Source organism: Onychostoma macrolepis, chromosome 08, assembly GCF_012432095.1.
Source record: "Onychostoma macrolepis isolate SWU-2019 chromosome 08, ASM1243209v1, whole genome shotgun sequence".
Classification (NCBI taxonomy): Eukaryota; Metazoa; Chordata; class Actinopteri; order Cypriniformes; family Cyprinidae; genus Onychostoma; species Onychostoma macrolepis.
This window is the reverse complement of record NC_081162.1, coordinates 15,153,376-15,173,090: the sequence shown is the minus strand read 5'-3', so window position 1 is coordinate 15,173,090 and position 19,715 is coordinate 15,153,376. Positions and strand designations below refer to the sequence as shown.

Here is a 19,715-nt window from a genome sequence, read left to right as displayed (position 1 = left end):
ACAACCAGTTTGATTTGGTATTTATATATATATATATATATATATATATATATATATACTATTTGTTTTATATTTATATATTCTATATATTTGTTTATTTTCTTTTTTTTTTTTCATTTTAAGATGTAAATAAGTATGACACATAACTATAAATCACCAAAACAAAGAAAATGTTTCCAAATTAAAAGTATTTTTATTGTCACAAGAATAATTGTACATTTTAGTAAGAAAATCAAAAATAAATGTGCATATTATAGAAGCCACATATCAATATGTATAAGCCTACAAGAGTATGATGCCTTAACCACCAGTTTCAACTGACATAGACAGTGACAGTAAGGTACAGATATGGTCAGGATGATTCAAGGCCCTCTCAACCATTGTCAAATCGCTGGAATGATGAATTAAACAAAAACATGCCATAAGATGAAATTGTGAAATTTAACTACACTGTCATTTTTTAGTCTTCCTGGCATTACACTTCACAGAAAAAAAAAATCATCAAATAAAAGAAAAAGGTTTAAAAATGTTGTGCTATTTGTGTCTTATCTGCCTTGGAAGGAGGTTTTTTTCCACATAAGTTAATACTGCCAAAGCTCTAATGTAATTATTCAGACATTGCAATTATGCAAACATTAATTATAAAGCCAAAACTGTAAAAAGGGTTTTTACCGATTAATTACGAGTTATTATTTTTATAAAGTTTTAACACTGTAGATTAGTTATGTTCAATCCAAGTTCCGGCTGTGCTCATATTAATTCAAATCTCTGCCAGGGCTGTTGATCAGAAGCATCCTGATGGATTTCAGGGAATGTTGTACTAAAATTAGCTTAACACAGTGTGAAATCATTTGGCACAACAACAATGGAACAGCTAAAATCTCTCCAAAAAAATGACAGAATGGTTTATGGCTTCTAACAGAATGCAACAGCTGGTTGATTGGTGTCTTCCGTCGACTCCTCATTAACATATACACCACTACATTCACCCCTTATCAGCCAATATTTCAAATGCCTTTTAGACGAACAGTAGATGGCTGGAAAGACTGGGAGACAAATATTTATACACCAATTATTTGAATTTCCACAGAACAAGTGAGCAAACAAGAACATTTACCAGTGACTCGGAACACAAAAACAAAGAACAACATGAAGCATAGCAACTGCCAACATTATTGTCTCCTTTATAGAAAAGCCTAACGGTATTTTGCCTTTACTGATTAGATTGTAATGGAAAAACCTAAGGAATATCAGATACACGGAGAACCAAAGGGAGACAAGATTGTAGGCAACAAAATTCATATTGAGAAAATAAGAATGTTTCTTTTCACAAGACCCCTTTCCATACAAAACTAAAATTATTTTTGAATTTTCATCACATGAAAATATAGATTTGTCTTTATACATAGCATCTCAATTACCTTTGCCACAGTGTACTGCATGTCACATGACCATATAAGGTTAAATTCATTACGCTTTTGGATGATTACGTTAGAAATGTTCCCTCATTTTTCAGATGTCACAGTAAAGTTTAAAACTAAATACTTCAATATTAGATCCTAATCAGACACATGGCATTTCTGTCATTTAGATGTTGGATTACATGCACTGGCTCTACAGAAAAGCCATGCGCATTTCATTAGCAAATAATGTCTATATTCTATGCATGGAACACTTTTGATTTTACCTTATCTCACAGAGCATGGGCTGCTGTGCAAGTACATTTGGTCAGAATTTGATTAATATTAAGCAACCCAGACTTAGATTTAGGGAGTTGACTCTTAAAGGGAAAGTTCACCCAAAATAATTTACTCATCCAAATGTCTTTCCAAACCTGTACGAATTTCTCTCTTCTTACACCAAAAAAAAAAGTCTGTAATATATGTCATAGTTCAATGTAGTTCTGGATCTCACTGACTTTCATTATATGGACAAAAACAGTGTAAACTTTTTCCAAAATAAAACCTAGTGTTCCACGGAAGAAGGTTGTGTAAATGATTTTTGGGAGAACTATCCCTTTATATAAAAGCTGAGGAGAAGGATTTCACGTCAACTGTGGTATCTGACCAACCCCATAAGCATGTTACGGTTAACTGTTCAGGAAGCACAAAATACAGGGGTTCAGAGTATAAACAGCCAGATGACCATCGACGTCAACCACACAAGCCGAAGAAATTAATTTCTAATCACTTACTTTTGTAAGTAAAATTCAAATATACAGCCATTTCATATCTTGATTTTAAAGACTAATTGTAAGCCTGCGTGTGCCACATTTACCACTGGACACCTTATAGACTAAAGGGAACCATGTAGGAAAAACGACACCACAGTGACCATGCAAGAAAATATTGATAAACACTCAACAAACACCATTACAATCATCACCACACATGCACATACACCCAAAACCACTTCTCCATCTCTCTCTCTCCGCTCAAAAATATAGTTTATTTTATGCTCTTAATATTTAATGTATCTGTGAATGAGAGCAGAGGTCTGGTGTACAATTACGTTTGTCCGCTCATGTTCAAATGGTCAGCGATGAAAGCTGAATTAATCACGGTACAGTGAAAAGCATTTCCTGCTTAAATTGCCACTGATATGAATACAACGGACTGGATATGGCATACTGAGAGTACTAGTTGATTAAAAAAACCTTTAAAATGTTACATTTGAATCTACTGACACGTTGACGAGAACCAGACAAAATGCCATTCAAACTAAAACGAAACCGATGGGGTGAACGAACTACAGTACATATATACACGTGCGACTGAAACAGAATAAATCCAATCCAGTGTATTGAGATCAGTGTCTGGCTTCACATTTAAAATCAGCCTGAGAGAGAGCGAGAGAAACAGGCGACGATAAACAGACGATTTGAACACCGACATCCGCTCATGAGCAAGAACTACACAGGTGTCCCTCTCTCAGGAAGATGAATCTGCATGGATCTCTGAGCATTTCACAGCCTTGCATAGTATCTCTGATTGCGGGGGACTCTGATGGCAGACAGACGGACAAGCGTTATGAGTAAATCGAGGCTCTCGAGGTGGATGAGGCTATTTGAAGGTTGACTTCAGCTCTTTGAAAGCGGCTTGTCTTTGTTTCCTCTCCTCCGCCTGACGCTTCTTCTCTTCCTGCTCCTGACGGATTTCTGCCTCAAACCGGTTTGTTTCAGTAATGGCCTGCACCTGTCAGAGACAAATATGTATTTTTAGATAATCCTAAATTGAATTTCCTTATCAGGTGGCATTCAATGCAACCTATCTAGGCAGGAAATTACAGCTGTCATAGACTGAGAGGGGTTTAAAAATAGGAATGAATGAATTTGCTGATGGTTAAAACTGAGGATTTATTTCACTTAGGGGTGGAAAAAAGTATTAAATGTCACAATTCTTTACTTTTGCCTCAAAGAATGATTTGGCTCCCTTCACTCCCTCAGTTGACACGTCAATCTCTGATAAACGTGCCAGGACATGAAGCCCGCTGTCCTCCGCCAGCTCTCCTGCTGCTGCTTTTCTGAAGATAAGAAGAAACTAGAGAGAAAAAGAGGAAAGAACTGAGGTGATTAATGGGGGAATAGAAGTAGTTTCTTGTAAAGTATGCAGCAGCTCTTCATTATGTACTTCATTGTTGTGAAATACAGCCAAATCTGCAAACGAATTGTTTAATGTTTTGACCTACGGAAGCATTTACCTCTCTAAAGCTGAGTTTGCCATCCAAGTCCTCATCTACTTCTTTGATCATGTTCTTCAGGCCCAGGTGAGTCTGAGGTGCACCGAGTTTCTCCATCATCAGCTTCAGCTCCATCAGATCGATGAAGTTATCTTTCTCTGAATCATACCTGCACACACACACACAAGCAACCAAGTTATTAAAGCAGAAATATAACGGAAAACAGGACTTCTTTTGAAATAAATGTTCATGAAAACACAAGGAACACCCATTTTATCGCTGGTGATATTGCTGCAATGTCTCCTGTGATCAACAGAGGGCAGTGCAGATAAATAACTGGGCCCTCACTAGCAGAACTATTGAAACATCTTTCACTTATCTTACCAACTATTCATCATTTTTCAGCTTATTTCAATTTAAATAAATAAAAAGGTTAAAAAAAAGAGCCATTCCTGTAAAAGTGTTTCACAGACCAATGAGAACTCAACACATTGTTAGTCGTCAAATCATTAAAAAGACTTTAATCTGGGAAGACACTGCATATCTTTTTTTTTTATTAATGAAAACTCCTGTGAAGGGCAGACGTACCACTGTACCGCCAAAAAAAAAAAAAAAAAAAATTAATTTTAATGTTGTACATCTTTATTATTTATTATGAACATGGTTAATACAACTATTTTAAAATCATTTTAAAACTTACTGAGGAGCTCCTGGAAATTTGCAGAGAACCACTGATCTACACCAATACAAGCCGTCTTGTTTTCATTTGTGTACAATAAAATATGGTGTCTATCCTGACTTATGAACATTCTGCTCTGAAACATACAGGAATTAAAGCATCGATATCATCAGTCAGAGCTGAAGTGTTCATTAACAATCACCCATTTATTATACCCGCTGCTGAGATCATCTTAACGTTCATCTCTCCTGCTGCAGGCAATTTATGGAGTTAATAGCAATCCAAGACGTTTGTGTGTACATCCGAGAGCATTAAAATTTGCCAACTTTAAACATAAAATCTACAGACTAAACATAAGCCTGATGTTATATAAATGTTAATGTTAAAGCATTTCTCTTACACAGGAAAAAAGGAGGACATTGATTTTACATCTCTCTCACAAACACACACACACTTCCTGTGGTTCAGCAGATGTAATCACTAATTCACACAGGCCAGACCGATTATATCTGCCTGCTCTTCTTTTGTTAAATTGATCCACAGGTGCATATTTTCTGGTGCAAAGGCCAGAGAACCGTGTGGGTGAGTTATTGTGCAGCAATGGGTCGATGAGAAAGGAATAGTCACTTCCTTTTTCTCTCAATCATTATGTATGAGACCACTTCCTCTACACATCCACATATGCACAAGCAAAAAAAAACACGCATAATGCCCAAAGATGAGGTTTTGTGTTGCCATGGTAACATGGTCTTTTAATTAAAAGCAGAGGCCAATGTATTTTGAATGGGACTTTTATCAACAAGTTGAAAGATCTTTCAGGGAAGAAGGAAGAACAAAATGACAAGGAGGAAGTAAGAATCCAAGGAAGAAAGAAGATATGTTCAGTTTGCCCGATAGTGATCTAAGAAAGCTTCAAACGTGTTTTGGGCATCTTAGGCGATATGAATACACTAAAGTAAAATGAAATAAAACAGGAGATATTAAAATAAAATTAAATAAAATGAAATATACTGAATTAAAGCAATGGTAAAAGAGGCATTACAGTAAGAGTAATTTAAAATCAAATATATAAAAGTAATATATTAAAGTAAAAAAGAGTTTAAAAAAAATAAATAAGAGACATTTAAAGTAAAATAAGACAATGTAAAATAAAAGATTAAAATACTTAAATTTCAATTAAGTTTAAGACTAAATCTATATAAATATTCTGACGATGAGTTATCTCCCTCATTAACTCCTTCAAGGCAAACCCATCATGCACCCTGCTCATGAATATGGAGTGTGTGTCCATCTGCCTCAGAGACATGGCTACTGCATTCCTGTCTATCGACACAAGACACCCTGCTGATGCCAGGTCTCTCACACGCACATAAAACAGCATCTCTTCTCATTAGCCCTGTATCACTGACATCTTCTCATCACTAATTCAAAGGCCAAAAGAGTGTGTTCATGTTCAGGGGCACAAAACCTCTCAAATGAACTCTTCATGCTGTGGCATCTGACATACCAGGCTAACCTTGATCACAGTGCTCTGAAAAATGCTGTTTGATGAAGGTTTACAGTTGTGGAACATCTGAGGGTCATGTTTCTCGGTGGATGCTGCAATCCAGGGTTTGGTTGAGGATTACAGTACAACAGCGGTTAATCAAACTAATGTGATTTCAAGGCAAGCGAGACTGAGCTGGTGGTTTATTTTTGAAAGATCAAAGATCAGATCACTTGAGAAACCGAGCAACCAGTGTCCATAGTGGTTTCAAATCAATAATTTACGTCTGCATACGGCTAGTCTGTTTAACAAAAGAAAGGTCAAGCATGCTCAGTGCAATTAAAGGTCAGCTGTAATTTAAATCCACCATGTTTAATTATGCAGTCAACTCCTATGATGCACACTCTCCATCACATATGCTTACTTCTGAAATAGGACTCGTGCTTTAGATTGACCAAGATTTGTGAAAGATTACCGCCGTGCTTAGACTTGAACTGTTCTTTGCATTGTATTGTCATGAGTCAAGCTGAATCACTGAATCATTTCCTCTCAATCACCCTCAACAGACGTTTTTAGCCTGAACATGGTGAATTATGACATGGTCTCCTGGTTTATCAGCAACATTTATTTGACATAGAAATGTAAAGGGGATCTGCAGAAAAAAAAAAACAGAAAAAAAACCCCACCTCGATCAATCAATAACAATTTTCCAGCGGCCTTGGTTCCAAAGATATACTATCATCAATCAAAAGTTTTGGGGTTATTAGGATTTTTTAGGAGAAATTAATACTTCTATTCAGCAAGGATGTATTTAATTAATCAAAGCACAAGACACGAGTAAAATCAAGATCAGGTGGTTAAAGTATTTTAGTCTGACTCTATTTACTCTAACTTACCTGGTGTTTAAGACACTTCACAGATTATGAAAAACCCAACAAGACAGAATGTAGTAACACTTAAATTGGTTGCAACAATCTGGAAAGCTTCAGCTGTATTCTTACCAAACACAGCTGACAAAATGTTTTACCATCTACATGGAAACGCAAAGCCTTTGCTGCCCAAAAAGCTGAAATAAAGAAATTTTCCCCTTTTCTGTCACTATGTACAATTGAGGAAGATCACATTTTTGCCCAAATAAGTCTTTAAGCTGAACATTTCACACTACAGATGATTGAGGAAGCAAATGCAATCAGCACTTCCTTATAATAACCAAGAGAGGTAGAGCCGTCACAGCTGATACAGACTTCCTTCTGCCTTAGCAAAAAGGTTTGACTCATCTGATTGGCTTTGCTGATAGCTGCATTTGAATTGAGTGTTGGAATGAAATCAAGTTGGTTGAGTAGTTATAAAAAAAGTCAAAAGGAGGAACAAGAAAGCTAATATGTAGCTATATTTGTGCTCTGTGTATTAAAAAAGTTCTCTTATCCAGTTATCTACTTTCAAGAACTCACAAAAACTTTACCATGCAAGTCTGAACTTGAATGAAAGTTAAGGAATGTTTCTTTTTCTTGCTCTTTAAAAGGTGTTTAGACATGCAACATTTTTTCTGTGCAGTCTCAGGGGACTTCAGCTAATGAGGATTTAGCTGCGGTGCTGACGACTCTTGACGATGGACACAGATGTGCTGAACCTGTAGGACACATGCCACACTGTAGGAACACAAGATTCAGAGAGAATGGGGAACAGGAAATACTCAAATAGTCTTGTGAGAGCCTTAATCTGCTACTTTGGCACTGACCTCGAGAAAGTGCTGCACTTCCAAATTCCTCTTGAAATTCATTTACAAATGATTTGTTTAAAACGAACATTTCAGCTGAGCCACCCAAGAGCAGAAATATGATTTCAAAAAAATCCTTTTACATAAGTTACTGAACACTTCAAACCACTGACATGATCATCAGTTCTTCAGCTGGACAACGTCAAAGACTGTAAATATAACAAGACTGTTCACTCAAATTACTATGAATAGGAGAAAGTGCAATGCACGATATGGTGGAATAAGTGCCGCCTTCTAAATAAAAGAACCAATCATCAATTGGTAAAGTCGTCGTGTCACTACAGCTGCCATTAGAAGATCTGGTTCCCTCTGCTTAAAACTATTTGAGCATAGGAAACAACAATTATGGGACAGTCCATGTCAGATTGTCTCGCCGTTTCAAAATATATTATTTAAATGCAAGATCTGGCAAGCAGTCTTTGAGATTTCAGTGTTGGAAGGTTCATGCCATGGTCTTGCATGTCTGAAACAGCTGCAAATATGGCCACTGAGTGAACTGACTTTCCTTGAAAGGGACTTTTTCAAAAGGACAGTGATTGTTCTCTAAGCCCCGCTCCCTTTGGTTAACCCAACCAAAGACTATAGAATACCCAAGATGTGTCTCTCGTATAGTTTTGAATGGGGAAAAATGCAACGCTCAATATGGCTGATCAATTGTAGGGAGCCCTGCCTTCTGAATGAAAGAGCCAATCACTAATCGGTAAAGTCAGCGTGTCACTGCAGCTGCCGTTAGAAGTCACGGTTGCTATAGAAACAGTCAGCGCTCTGAGACGTGCGCTGAGGACTGCACATGCGCACTGGCTGATCTAGCCTGAAAAATAAGATTTTTGTAACGCTATTTGAGGAAAATAAACAACATTTATGATACAGTTGTTGTCAGATTACGTTTGTGATTTCAAATATGAAATTTAATCGTAAGCTTAGTGAACAGTTTTGGAGAATTTGATGTTTCCCCATTCAAAGAGATAGGAGCTGCACTTGCATGCCCGAGAGGCGTTTCAAAGATGGCCGCCGAGTGACAGGACTCGTCTTAAAGAGACTTTGACCCAACTCAACACTTCACAGAACATTCCACAGGAGCGAACTGAGACTTCCACACATTTTTTTAGTATAGTGTTAAAAATTGGATTGTTATTATTTTGCAATGAAGTGTAACGTTGAAAAGCATTTTATCTGCCATTTTTTCCTTTAAAAAATTTGTGGAGACTGCAAAGCTAAGTTAAGCCATAGAAAAGGGAAATCCTCATTTCAAAGTGATTATAAATGATTACAATAATAAGTGTACAGAATTGTTCCTTACGTTTCTACAACACATTCACTATAGTGAACAGCAATAAAACAGCACTGACATGAATCTGTTTGTGAACAAATCACTCATGTAAATTTTTTTTTACACGGTTTAGTCTACACAAACTAGGATTTGTTTATTTAAAATGTTGAGGAAATAAATTGTATTCTTATTATAAACACCATGTTTTTACCACATTTTTATTTAGCAGCCAAATTCCAAAAGTATCCACAGGACTTCCATAAGTCAAGAACTTGTCTGATCTATAGACGTCAACACTTGCTAAGATTGGTTAATAGCATTTTTAATGCAGGTCTCTCAGCAAAGAGGAAATCCTTCAGTAATTTCAGAGTTTCATTTTCACTTAACATGGTAAAGTATATAGCTAGGCATCTTTAAAAACTTGCGTGTGTAATGACACTAAAACTCTAAAAGCTTCTGGTAGAACTGAATGCAGCTGAGTTTAAATGGGGCTGAATTTAAAAGTGAAAAACATTTGTGAAACTGTCGATGCTGATGCCTAAAAATACCACCACTTAAATTCATGCAGACTGTTGCCTAAACCAACCATTGGAGCTAAATGGATTGTGCATTGTGGAGTTTGAAAGCAAGTGTTTGTCAGAATGTGAGGCATGTAACAGGATTTGAGATTAAGCAATTGCCTGAATTTACTGAAATGCTGCCTGATGCCAGCCTAAATACACATGCCTGTCTGAACAGTCACCCTTTAATGCATGCCTATAGCTGCTACTGATTTAATTATGAAAATGCCCGATTAAATTTGAGTGGAATGATGCCTTGGAGCTAAAGAGAGACAGCAGTATTGCTCAAGGTGGTCTGAAGGACAGTAGTTCCATGTCAGCATAGCATTTTCTCATGATGTTTTGTTTTTGTCCATTATGTGCTGATAAGCAAGAAACTTCGTACTTAACTCCGACGCATGAGGAGTGACCAACCAACTCTTTTTCCTCCTCCCTCCCTTTCCTATCTCTTCCTGCCAATCTCCTTAATCCCAGGTTGCCAAGCAACAGCTGACAGAAGAAGTCATGGGAAAACCCTCATAAACACGTGATCAGTTCCAGACACACTCTTCACAGTGGCCTGGCGTAACAGGCGTGATCAATCAGGACCAAACGCAGCAAAACTGTTTGAGCATTTCACATCCACTAGACATCTGTGCAGCGTGTGTGAGATGACATCATTTACGCTCGATTTGATTTCATGAGATGGGATAGCATGAGGGAATGGTCCAGAGAGAGAGACAAAAAAAAAACGCAAGCGTAAACACAAAAACGAGAATGAAGGTCAAGTACATTTACAGATCATTGTAGAATTTCCCCGTACTATCAGGCACAAATCTTGATAGGCAAATCTGAAAATAACAGCCTAAACAAAACAATTCATTTCTAAAAGACTGTAACCTATGAAAGGGAAGCGACAAACACTTTTCTGTAAAGTGATGCAGGTAGTTCATGTTCTTGTGTGAGCCTATTTACTAAAGCAAGTCGAAACTAGGGCTGTGCATCACCAACAAAGTCACGATACGATACGTATCACGATACAGGACTGCACGGAATTTCACCTCAGCAGAATTTAGTAAAACAGTTGTTTATTAAACACTGCATACTATAGGGTCATTTCTAACTATAGGCAGAGCAGGCAGTTGACCTCTGCATTACGAAGGGCCTCCATAACTGTACCACAGTACAATATAGATAATGGCATACGTTTCATGTTTACATTGGCCACTCCCCACCAGGTACAAAATTCTTATCGTTTGCATCTTGTTTTTATGCCCATAAATAATAATGTAATCATTCTAATATATATATTTTTTTTAAATCATCTTTACATTGCTGGTAGGTTATCATTGCACAAATGATACAAATGATGCACACTCTCTACGTTAAAAAAATAAAAATAAAAATAAGAAGTGTTCTAAACTAAAGCGCTGTCTTCGCTGTATCTCACGCACACACGCTCAGTCACACAGATCACGCTGCTGCCGCACACAGACATTCAGGAACAAACTTTTTAGCGCTGAAAATAAATCACTTAATCGCTCAAGAGCTACATTATCTTCACTGTTAATAGAGAAACGCGGCAAAACAGTGGTAATTCATACATGCATAAACAGCCTCTCTTTCTCTCTCTCATAAATGAACACTTGATAAATTACACTTTCTGATTACAAACTGCACGCTAACCGGTGTTTTCAGAAAGCAAGCGCGTTTATCCACAGTTGAGAGAGAGCGCGTGCACATGGTTGCCAGGTTGACAAGGATAAGCATCACATTTAGCAGGTATTTCCTTATTGAAAGTGGGAGGCTCTGTTTCGGGGTTCCTATCTCTTTATATCAGGCAACCCAGTTGTGTTCCCCTGCGGCCAGATAAAACCTAGTTGTAGCCTACATATAATGCTCTATTGTTTTTTTTTGTTTTTTGTTTTTTAGAAACCTCGCGCTTTTCTACTCAATTTTGAACGGTGTTCTTGTATTCAAATTAAGCGCGGTCACTGCTGTAGACGTGCCACAATATCGATACTCGTATCGTCAAATCGTCGTATCGATCACAACACTAGTCGAAACCTTGCCAAGTGTTTCCCATTTTTCATTGTTTATAAAAACTGAGGTAAATGTGTTACTCAAAAAACAGAGAACAAATGGCTTTCAAAGGCACTTTTCAAAGGCAGAATCTGACAGCTTCTGTTCATATTTCTTCAGAACATGACCTTCCCATCCACGTAAATCAATTTTACTCATGAATTACCTGAGATCAATAGAATTCAAGGCTCTTCACACACTTGTAATTCTAGAACTACTGGTCAGTTTGAAACTCCTACAGTCAAGAATACTGACAGCAAATCTTTTTCAGATCATTTTCAGCTTGTTCACTTGAACCTGAGCCTGTAAAATGCAATTTTAAGATGATTCCTGCTCCTCAATCCAGATATTCAATCCAGCTTGCAGCACATATAAAGATGACATGCTAAATGCATGAAGGTTTACATAACTGTTGAGATGTGTCCATCATTATCCACCCACTCTATAGATGACTATTAACAAAAAAAGATGCAGCATTCTCAAAGAGATGAGTCACTGCAATGCACTACTGTCTAACATTCCTTACTAAAAGTCAATTCACGGAAAATGGTAAACCAACCTAAGGTTTTGTATGCTTTTCATATTAATTTTTATATGCAAAAATTGACAGTTACAATTCCACTCAATCACTCGACTGCCTTTACAAAAACTGCACATTTAAAGCATTTTGGTGATAATGTGAGATGTTGTGTCCTCCTTTTTGAGTCCAACACTGCACTGAACAATAATACATTAGACCAGGTGGCCTCAGGAATTGTCCAGTAATTTTATTACTATTCATATATTAAAATCTAATTAAAATCTAAATTAAAATGGTAAAAAGAACAGAAAATCAAGATGGAAACTTGATTTAAACGAATGTTTATTTACATTATGTTTATTTTCATTTGCCCTAATTATTGTTTTATTTAAAGAATTTACAGTTTTGGAATGTTTAATAATTTATAGAATCACAAAATGCTAATATATAAAATGTTAATATAAACAAAATATTAATATAAAATGTTAATACATTTAATTAACCACACTACTTTAATAAATCATTATACAAGTTTGAATTTCTGGAAATATTCTGTTATTCTAAAAAAAGAGTGATTCACAGATTAACACACAGGCTTTTCACACTTCTGAGTCATTTTTAACCCTGGGTAAAGGTGATTCTGGGTTATCATTGTGCATGGTTCACACTTCATTCTGGGTTAACATTCTTATTTGCATATTTTTCTCTTCATCACTCCATTTAACACATTTACTGTTGCTGTTTGATATTTTGAACAATTTCCCTCAGATAATGAAACTAAAAGCACAATGTTTCTGTGACTGTACAAAGCTTATGAATATTTATTGAGGTAAACACTGATGCAGTTTATGCACGACTGTATGCAGTGTGTTGATAATGCAGCAATGAACTGCATTCTCCGCCACTAGCTGATGATCACAGGCAGCACTAACCTCGATCTGCTGGGATTATAGACCAGGTGACTAACCATTAGTCCTTAAGCAGAATCCTTCACGGATCAGCCAATGGCCACACAATCCTAGAGGTTATTTATAGTGAGCGGAGAGTGCAAAGCATGAACATAAAATGTCACAATCAGAAAAGAACAGGGAGTAATGGCCTGGCGAGACGAAAAAACTAAAAGAGGAGAACTTCCTGAAGGAGTGCTGAGGTTACATATGGCCCATCAGGAAACACAACAATCTTATACACTTCCTACTGCATAAATGAGTCTTTGAGCTTGTGATGACTGTGTGTGAATGCCAAATAAGGGTGTGTGCGTATAAATAAACCTCACACCTACACAACAATTGGCAGCTTCTGAAGAAAAGACGCCCCTTGCGCTTTAGGCATCAGTCTTTTATACTCCATATCACTATTAAATTTCTTTTTTAAAGGAAAGCAAAGCTACGTGGAATCAGTAAGCAACTAGGGAGCCTAATTAAAAGTTTCAGAAAATCCAATTCAAGACTGTCATGCATGATTTGAGTGATCACTTCCTATCCGTCTTAAATATATAAAGTGAGCAAGTGTAATATCTCATCTGCTGAGACAGCGTGTATTGATTGGCTTTCTTTTTTCTCTTAACTTCATCTTATCCTCTTAGGTCACTGTGTCAGTTAGATTTGGCAGAATGCAGAAGCTTTTGTGGATAAAATCCTTGGCTGTATTTACTTTCATTGCATCTACATCATATTAGAAGCACAACATCCTGTGAGCCAAACGGAGCTGCGCTTAGGGGCTCTTTAAACATGCAGGATATTCAGAAATGAGGAAATGGGTGATTTAGAGAATAATCACATCATTCTGCTTTCTGCAGGGAGAAACGCATAACCATTTAAGGACTTGGCAAATATATATGCTGAAGAGAGAAATGCTCATTACATTCTGCTATTATACATTATACATTACCACAATGAATTTATGATGGCTGCCAATGGGAAACAAGCAATATTTTGCCTACTGACAACTCACTAAAAACTCCTGCACCACAGTGGCCTGCAGGCTTACGTTCAAACATTCCTTAATATGTCCGATGTTATCTTTTCTGAAAAATATGTCCCTTAGAAAAATGCACAAGGAAGGGAGAAGCATTTCTTCTACTTCCCTCATAACTAAAGGCGACTCTGCAGGAACGCTCCTCACAGGACTAAAGCCCCTCGCTCATATGTTGGCACAGCATGGGACCTGTACACATAATCACTCAGCCAATTAGATCACGCTGCCATTCACATTACTAGAGATGAGCAGGGGGATAAGAGGGGTTGGAGTTCATCTGCAGGACGGATCTTAAGTGTAGTGACACACCAAACCGACACCAAAGAACCCCTCGCATCATCTGCATCGGGGCAAAAACACACCGGACAGACTACAACTGACTGCCAACTAGCGTGTACGCTCTCTGCTTGCTTGAGAGAACATAACTCTCCCAAAAGAGCTAGAATTGTGGATATACAAAGCAAGTAGCTTTTTTCTATCACGTCTGCTAAGTTGCAAATTGCACTGGCATTGTCAGCCCTTGGTTGCCTTCTTGCGGATAAATAAAAAGAAACAGACAGAATGACAACAAGTGTCTTTGCGTTCTCTCTTTACTCCGTCATTGGTTTGCTTTCGTCAATTCAGTTTTTTCTGTGCACTCATTCACTAAGCTGAATAGCCAATTGGAGTTCTCTTTCTCGCTGATGAGCTCCACCGATTCGACATGCAGAATCGGCCGAAAAACAGTGTGCGTCCAACTACAGACAATGGTGTGGAACACCCCCAAAAAATTAAAGCCGATCAACGCTCAACAACCACCTGACAAGTCCCAGGCTTTCAATAGCTGTCCACACAATGTCACGCAGAAGGAGGAAGGAGTGCTGTTTACCATTACATTTTAGGTATGCACCAATATTAAAATTTTTGCTGATATGGTAATTATTTTCAATTTATGGCTGATGGCAATGAATATACGGATTTTAAAATTTAAATGCAACTTTGTGTAAATACATTTAAAATATATAATAAATCATGCTACAAATTAATTTTGGCATTACAACATTATAATCTACAGTATGAAAATAGATATTTTTATTGAGATTAGCTATTTCACACTTAATACTGTTATTAAATTAGTAGCATTTAAGATTAGATGATGGCAAAGCCAAGGTAATCAAATTTTAAAAGGAGAAATTAAATATTCATTATTAACTGATATATCTGATAAATAATCAATATGGTATAGTGTTAAATTATTATATAATCATTTTTATTATATAATATTTAATAATTATTAAATTATTAGTTTTTTTTAATGATTCTGTGTCTGATGTAAACAAAAAAGGTTTCTTGGCGAGGGGCAAATACACAGCAAGTTCAAAAGACTTGTTCTGACATGAATGAATTCCTCTTATGAATAATCCTCAATGATAAAACTGCATTTATATGCTCAAAGTCAAACTTACTTTACCTGCAGGCTAAGACAAGGTGATGTTCTTCTATGAACTCTAGGTGTTGGACACCAAAATATATACATATGCTTCAGGTTCAGTTGCTTGTACAAAGCAGGGGTCCCCCACAGGACTGTTCCAAACATCGTAGTGTACTTAGTGAACAACACATGCATTTACTGTATATGCATTATTATCACACCATGAAAGATAAATGGCTCACGCAAAGTTATAACAATTTTGTATTAATCTTTCCTACAAAATCACCCAGAAATGATGATTTTGAATGTTGGTCCTGAATCTAAAATTTTGAATCCCACTGAGCAGTGGCCTGAGGGTATAGGCAAAGCCTGCATTCCTCTTATCAGCTGGACTCTAGCCAGACTGTGGCCGTTACGCAGTTTTCTTTCTCTCTCCCCTTGTTTTTCTGCCTCCCTCTGCACAAAAGCATTAAGACTGCAACATTTGCTGCAACTGAGTGTTTACTGGGTACTGAATGTACCTACTGTATCAGCTTTATTTTGGAAGGTCATAGTTATGAGACAATCAATCAATGAGTTCTTATGATTGCACAACTTAATACAGGCACATAAAGCGTTCATAACCTGCCTCCTCACTGTCCTTGTCTCATCTTTGTTTCCTTATCTATATTCAGGGATTCAGGCAAAGGCACAAACAGCGATTATAGAGCTGAAAAGTAATAAATCAACTGCAGTGCACAGTTCTCTGTTGCTGAAAACCTGTATAGAGGTAAACGACACGGAGTGGCAACTAAACAGCATGTTGACTTACAAACCCCTTATCTTATAAATTCTTAACTGGAAATAGACCATGAAAAACTCTAGCTAATGTTTAACTTGCGAAGTAACCACAGAGGCTTTGTTTTCTCCATGACAAAGGGAGCTATGCACACTTCACTTACTCCTAAAGATGAAACCACCTCACCTGTCTCATTCAGCCCATATAACGCCATGGGCAACACCATCAAAGAGACTGAATGAAACTAGTGCTATATCTCACCCTGGGCGAGGTCTTGTGACTCCAGACACCTCGAATGAACTGCACAAGGAACTAATTTACAGGCATAATAGAGAAGGTGATACTCTGAAACAATAGTCTACACAATAATTTAAAAGAGGAAAAAATTCAAGCAAGCCATTGTCTACTTTTGTAACACCCATGTGGTTATCTAGAGGTAATGAAACAATTGTGACAGACTGGTATCACATCTATTTTGCAGCCAAATGTGATTCAAAGGTTGAACAGTCACAGAACTAATTGTTCTAGTGCTGATGAATAATAATCAATTATTTAAAAGGCTAGATTTGATCATCCATTTACTCACTCTTGTATTGTTTCAAACCTGTATGACTTTCTTTATTCTGTGAAACATTAAAAATGTCCATATATTGAAAGTCAGTGGGGTCTAATGTTTATTTTGAACTATGTTGACTTTCATTGTATGGACAGAAAAAATTTACATTTTTTAGTAAATTTCAATGGCAAAAAATGTACCTGAATTCACCCTAAATTATACTAAAATTACAAGAACAAGAATCTGTAAAAAATACATTCTGATAATTGAAATTCATTTGTGGCATTCCAAAAAAAATGCACAGGCCAACTCATCTAGATGCAAAGGGCTTCTCAGACAGATTTGGGCAGCCTGTTTTGGCTAATTCACAACAATGGTAGCTTTGTTTGATAGCAGAAATGGGAAGAGGAACCCATCACTTCCTCAGAGCGCTAGTTTCTCAACCAGCCCCCTTCCCCACATGGTTCAGGCCTGTGTGAAACCGACCCTGCAGTCACTGCCGCGGACCGACCGCTCCACCACAGAGAGCACAGGGGACACATTCCTGCAGCGACTCTCACGAAGATTCGGCTCCCCATACCTCCCATTCCCAGAGAAGTTTTTGTTTCTCTCAGTGAAATCAGCCAAACATAAAGGCCCTGCCAACCCTGTATACAGCAGACAGCATTTACAAAAGCTCTGAGAGCAGTTTTGGATGCCGAACGTGGGGAAAATGCGTAAACTGCCTTTCATTCATCAACTGTAAAGGAAGAGAGGGCAGTCTCACTAAGAATCTGGCAAAGGTGGCCACAGAATTGTGTCATACTGGGCAGTCTAGACTACTCGGCATGCCTCTCGATTAGAGACACAATGAAACCTGAACATGACCTAAGGGACTTTCTCAACCCATGGTTCAAAGTCCTACATATATGTGGAACAAATGAAACAAACTTGGGTGGGGCTGAACTTATGGCCCTTTCTTAGATGTGTGAAAGAGTTTCAGCCAAAACATGAAACAGTGAAGAAATTAGAGAGTGAGTGGTGCAGATTATAAACTAGACAACTTGTTCATGTTTAAACATCCAGTTCATGAACTTGTAGTATTGTTAAACTAAACCAGAAGAACATTATCAGCATGTTTCTTTCAGGGCATTTAGGGTCAACAGATAGACAGATAGACAGATTATTAGAGGGCATGCTGGTTGTCTCTGGGGGTTGAGATGACATGCACATGTCTCACCTCTGCTGCAGCAGAGGATGACAGCTGGTCTGAGCAACTTACTGTTTGAACATCTTCTCCATGTCTTTGATCTGCTTCCTCGAGAACTCCTTGAACTCGGTGTAGGGGTTGAACACCTTCATGCTGGGCTGCAGGTGTTCGCCGACGCCCTCGTTCAGCTCGCCGCGCCGCTGCAGCTTGGCTCCCAGCTCTGAATCCGCGCTGGTCGTGGCCGCTTTCTCGTGCGCTCCGTTCTCGTGAGCCCCGTCCAGGGCCACCGGGTCGTGCTCGCCCTCCTCGATCTGCAGTCTGCGGTTCAGCTTCGATGACAGCTCGTCGGTTGCCATTTCGCCTTATTCTGAAATCTGACTACTATCTACGGGGAAAATACTGTTGGGAAACACGCAAAATGCTGCAAAGAGCGCAGTCCATATAAAGGTTCAGTGCGTTAAATCCAGATTCTGTTTAGTATTTGGTTAAATACGTTTTCAAATGCAAATCATCCGACTTCTAGCGGTGCGAAGGATACGCGGCTGTAAACCCAGTGATTCAAACGGACAGCGCTCGTGCGTGTGACGACGCCTCCGTGATCGCTGACGGTGAAATAAGCTCGTGCGCGTGCAGTGAGATGGACACAAAACCGCTTCACGACGCCACGCCTTTTAAAGAGACGCGCCGGACACAAAAGATCACTTATGATACAAAACCCTAGCTGTGATACCTTTTGTTATTACACAATAGTATAATCTCACCGCAGAAGTATGTATTGTCTCTAGATTTTAATATATATATAGCATAGCTATTTTGGAAATTACGTCATTTATTTGTCATTTATTTGTCATTAATATATTCATGACCGAAGAAGACATGAGTGAACCAACTTCTTTGTCGACCAGTTCCAAAGATTATAACTGAATTCGGCATGCTTGCGTATTTATTTATTTAATACAGATAACTGACCTCAGTTATTATATCTTGTGACTAAATGTTGGCAGCTAATGAAGTATCTAATAGGAATTATCTTGAAATCTACCTCTCTTGTTCTCTGTAGACCCACACGGAAGTTATGCCTGGAAAAAGCTCAGGAGATTTCGACTGAATTTCCACAAAACATTTGTCATGCATAAGTCGTAGTCATTCATCACCTCTTGCATGTATATTATTTCATTTATTTAATATTTAATATTAAATTATTCATATTTTTGCTAATCTGACTATGTTTGCAATAGGTGTACTAGCTTGAGCTGTATAGCACATTTCACTATAAAATTATTTCCACATAATTCATCAGATCTTTCTTTACACCTAGCAGATTCTGTTTGCGTGATGTGAGAAACACATTCAGGTATTAAAGATAAACATAACTTTTTTTTTTTTTTTTCACAAAAGCATGAAATTGTGTTCTTGTGGGTATACAGGCCTGTGGGCTGCCGGTTAGTACGTGAAATATCAGCATAAGATCTGAAGCTGAGTGACTAAAGGCTGATTCATGAAACAGGAAGCCACACACATACACACACACACACACACACACACACACACACACACATGGACTTACACACTTTGTCTCTATCTGAGACATCCCCTCCAGTTAGAGGAGGGGCTGCACTCACTACCTGCATTCTCTCCTTATATGGAGAAAGAAAGAAATGTTGGATTTCACCGCTGAGAGAAAGGAGTGTTTAGTTCATCACACCTCTCTGAGGAGCTAATGTGATCTGGCATGCCGTAATACCAGCACACACTGAAAATCTATCCTTTGTG

At 37.8% G+C, this 19,715-nt stretch overlaps 1 protein-coding gene across 1 annotated transcript; it reads right to left on the bottom strand.

Annotated features, from left to right (window-relative positions):
• Positions 1-173: 173 nt before the first annotated feature.
• On the bottom strand, positions 174-18,572 carry efhd2 (EF-hand domain family, member D2). The gene is made up of 4 exons (XM_058785136.1): positions 18,015-18,572; positions 3,700-3,847; positions 3,405-3,539; positions 174-3,194 (listed from the first exon to the last, which is right to left on the bottom strand). The coding sequence occupies exons 1-4, from the start codon at positions 18,296-18,298 to the stop codon at positions 3,063-3,065; spliced, it is 699 nt and encodes a 232-aa protein (XP_058641119.1). The 5' UTR covers positions 18,299-18,572; the 3' UTR covers positions 174-3,062.
• Positions 18,573-19,715: the final 1,143 nt, after the last annotated feature.

Excerpts from the sequence above, each read along its gene's own strand:
- efhd2 (XM_058785136.1), bottom strand. The coding sequence starts at position 18,298 with ATGGCAACCGACGAGCTGTCATCGAAGCTGAACCGCAGACTGCAGATC. Across the intron at positions 3,848-18,014 it reads ATGGAGAAGATGTTCAAACA|GTATGATTCAGAGAAAGATA; the intron begins GTAAGTTGCTCA and ends GTGTGTGTGCAG. Across the intron at positions 3,195-3,404 it reads AATCATTCTTTGAGGCAAAA|GTGCAGGCCATTACTGAAAC; the intron begins GTAAAGAATTGT and ends TGTCTCTGACAG.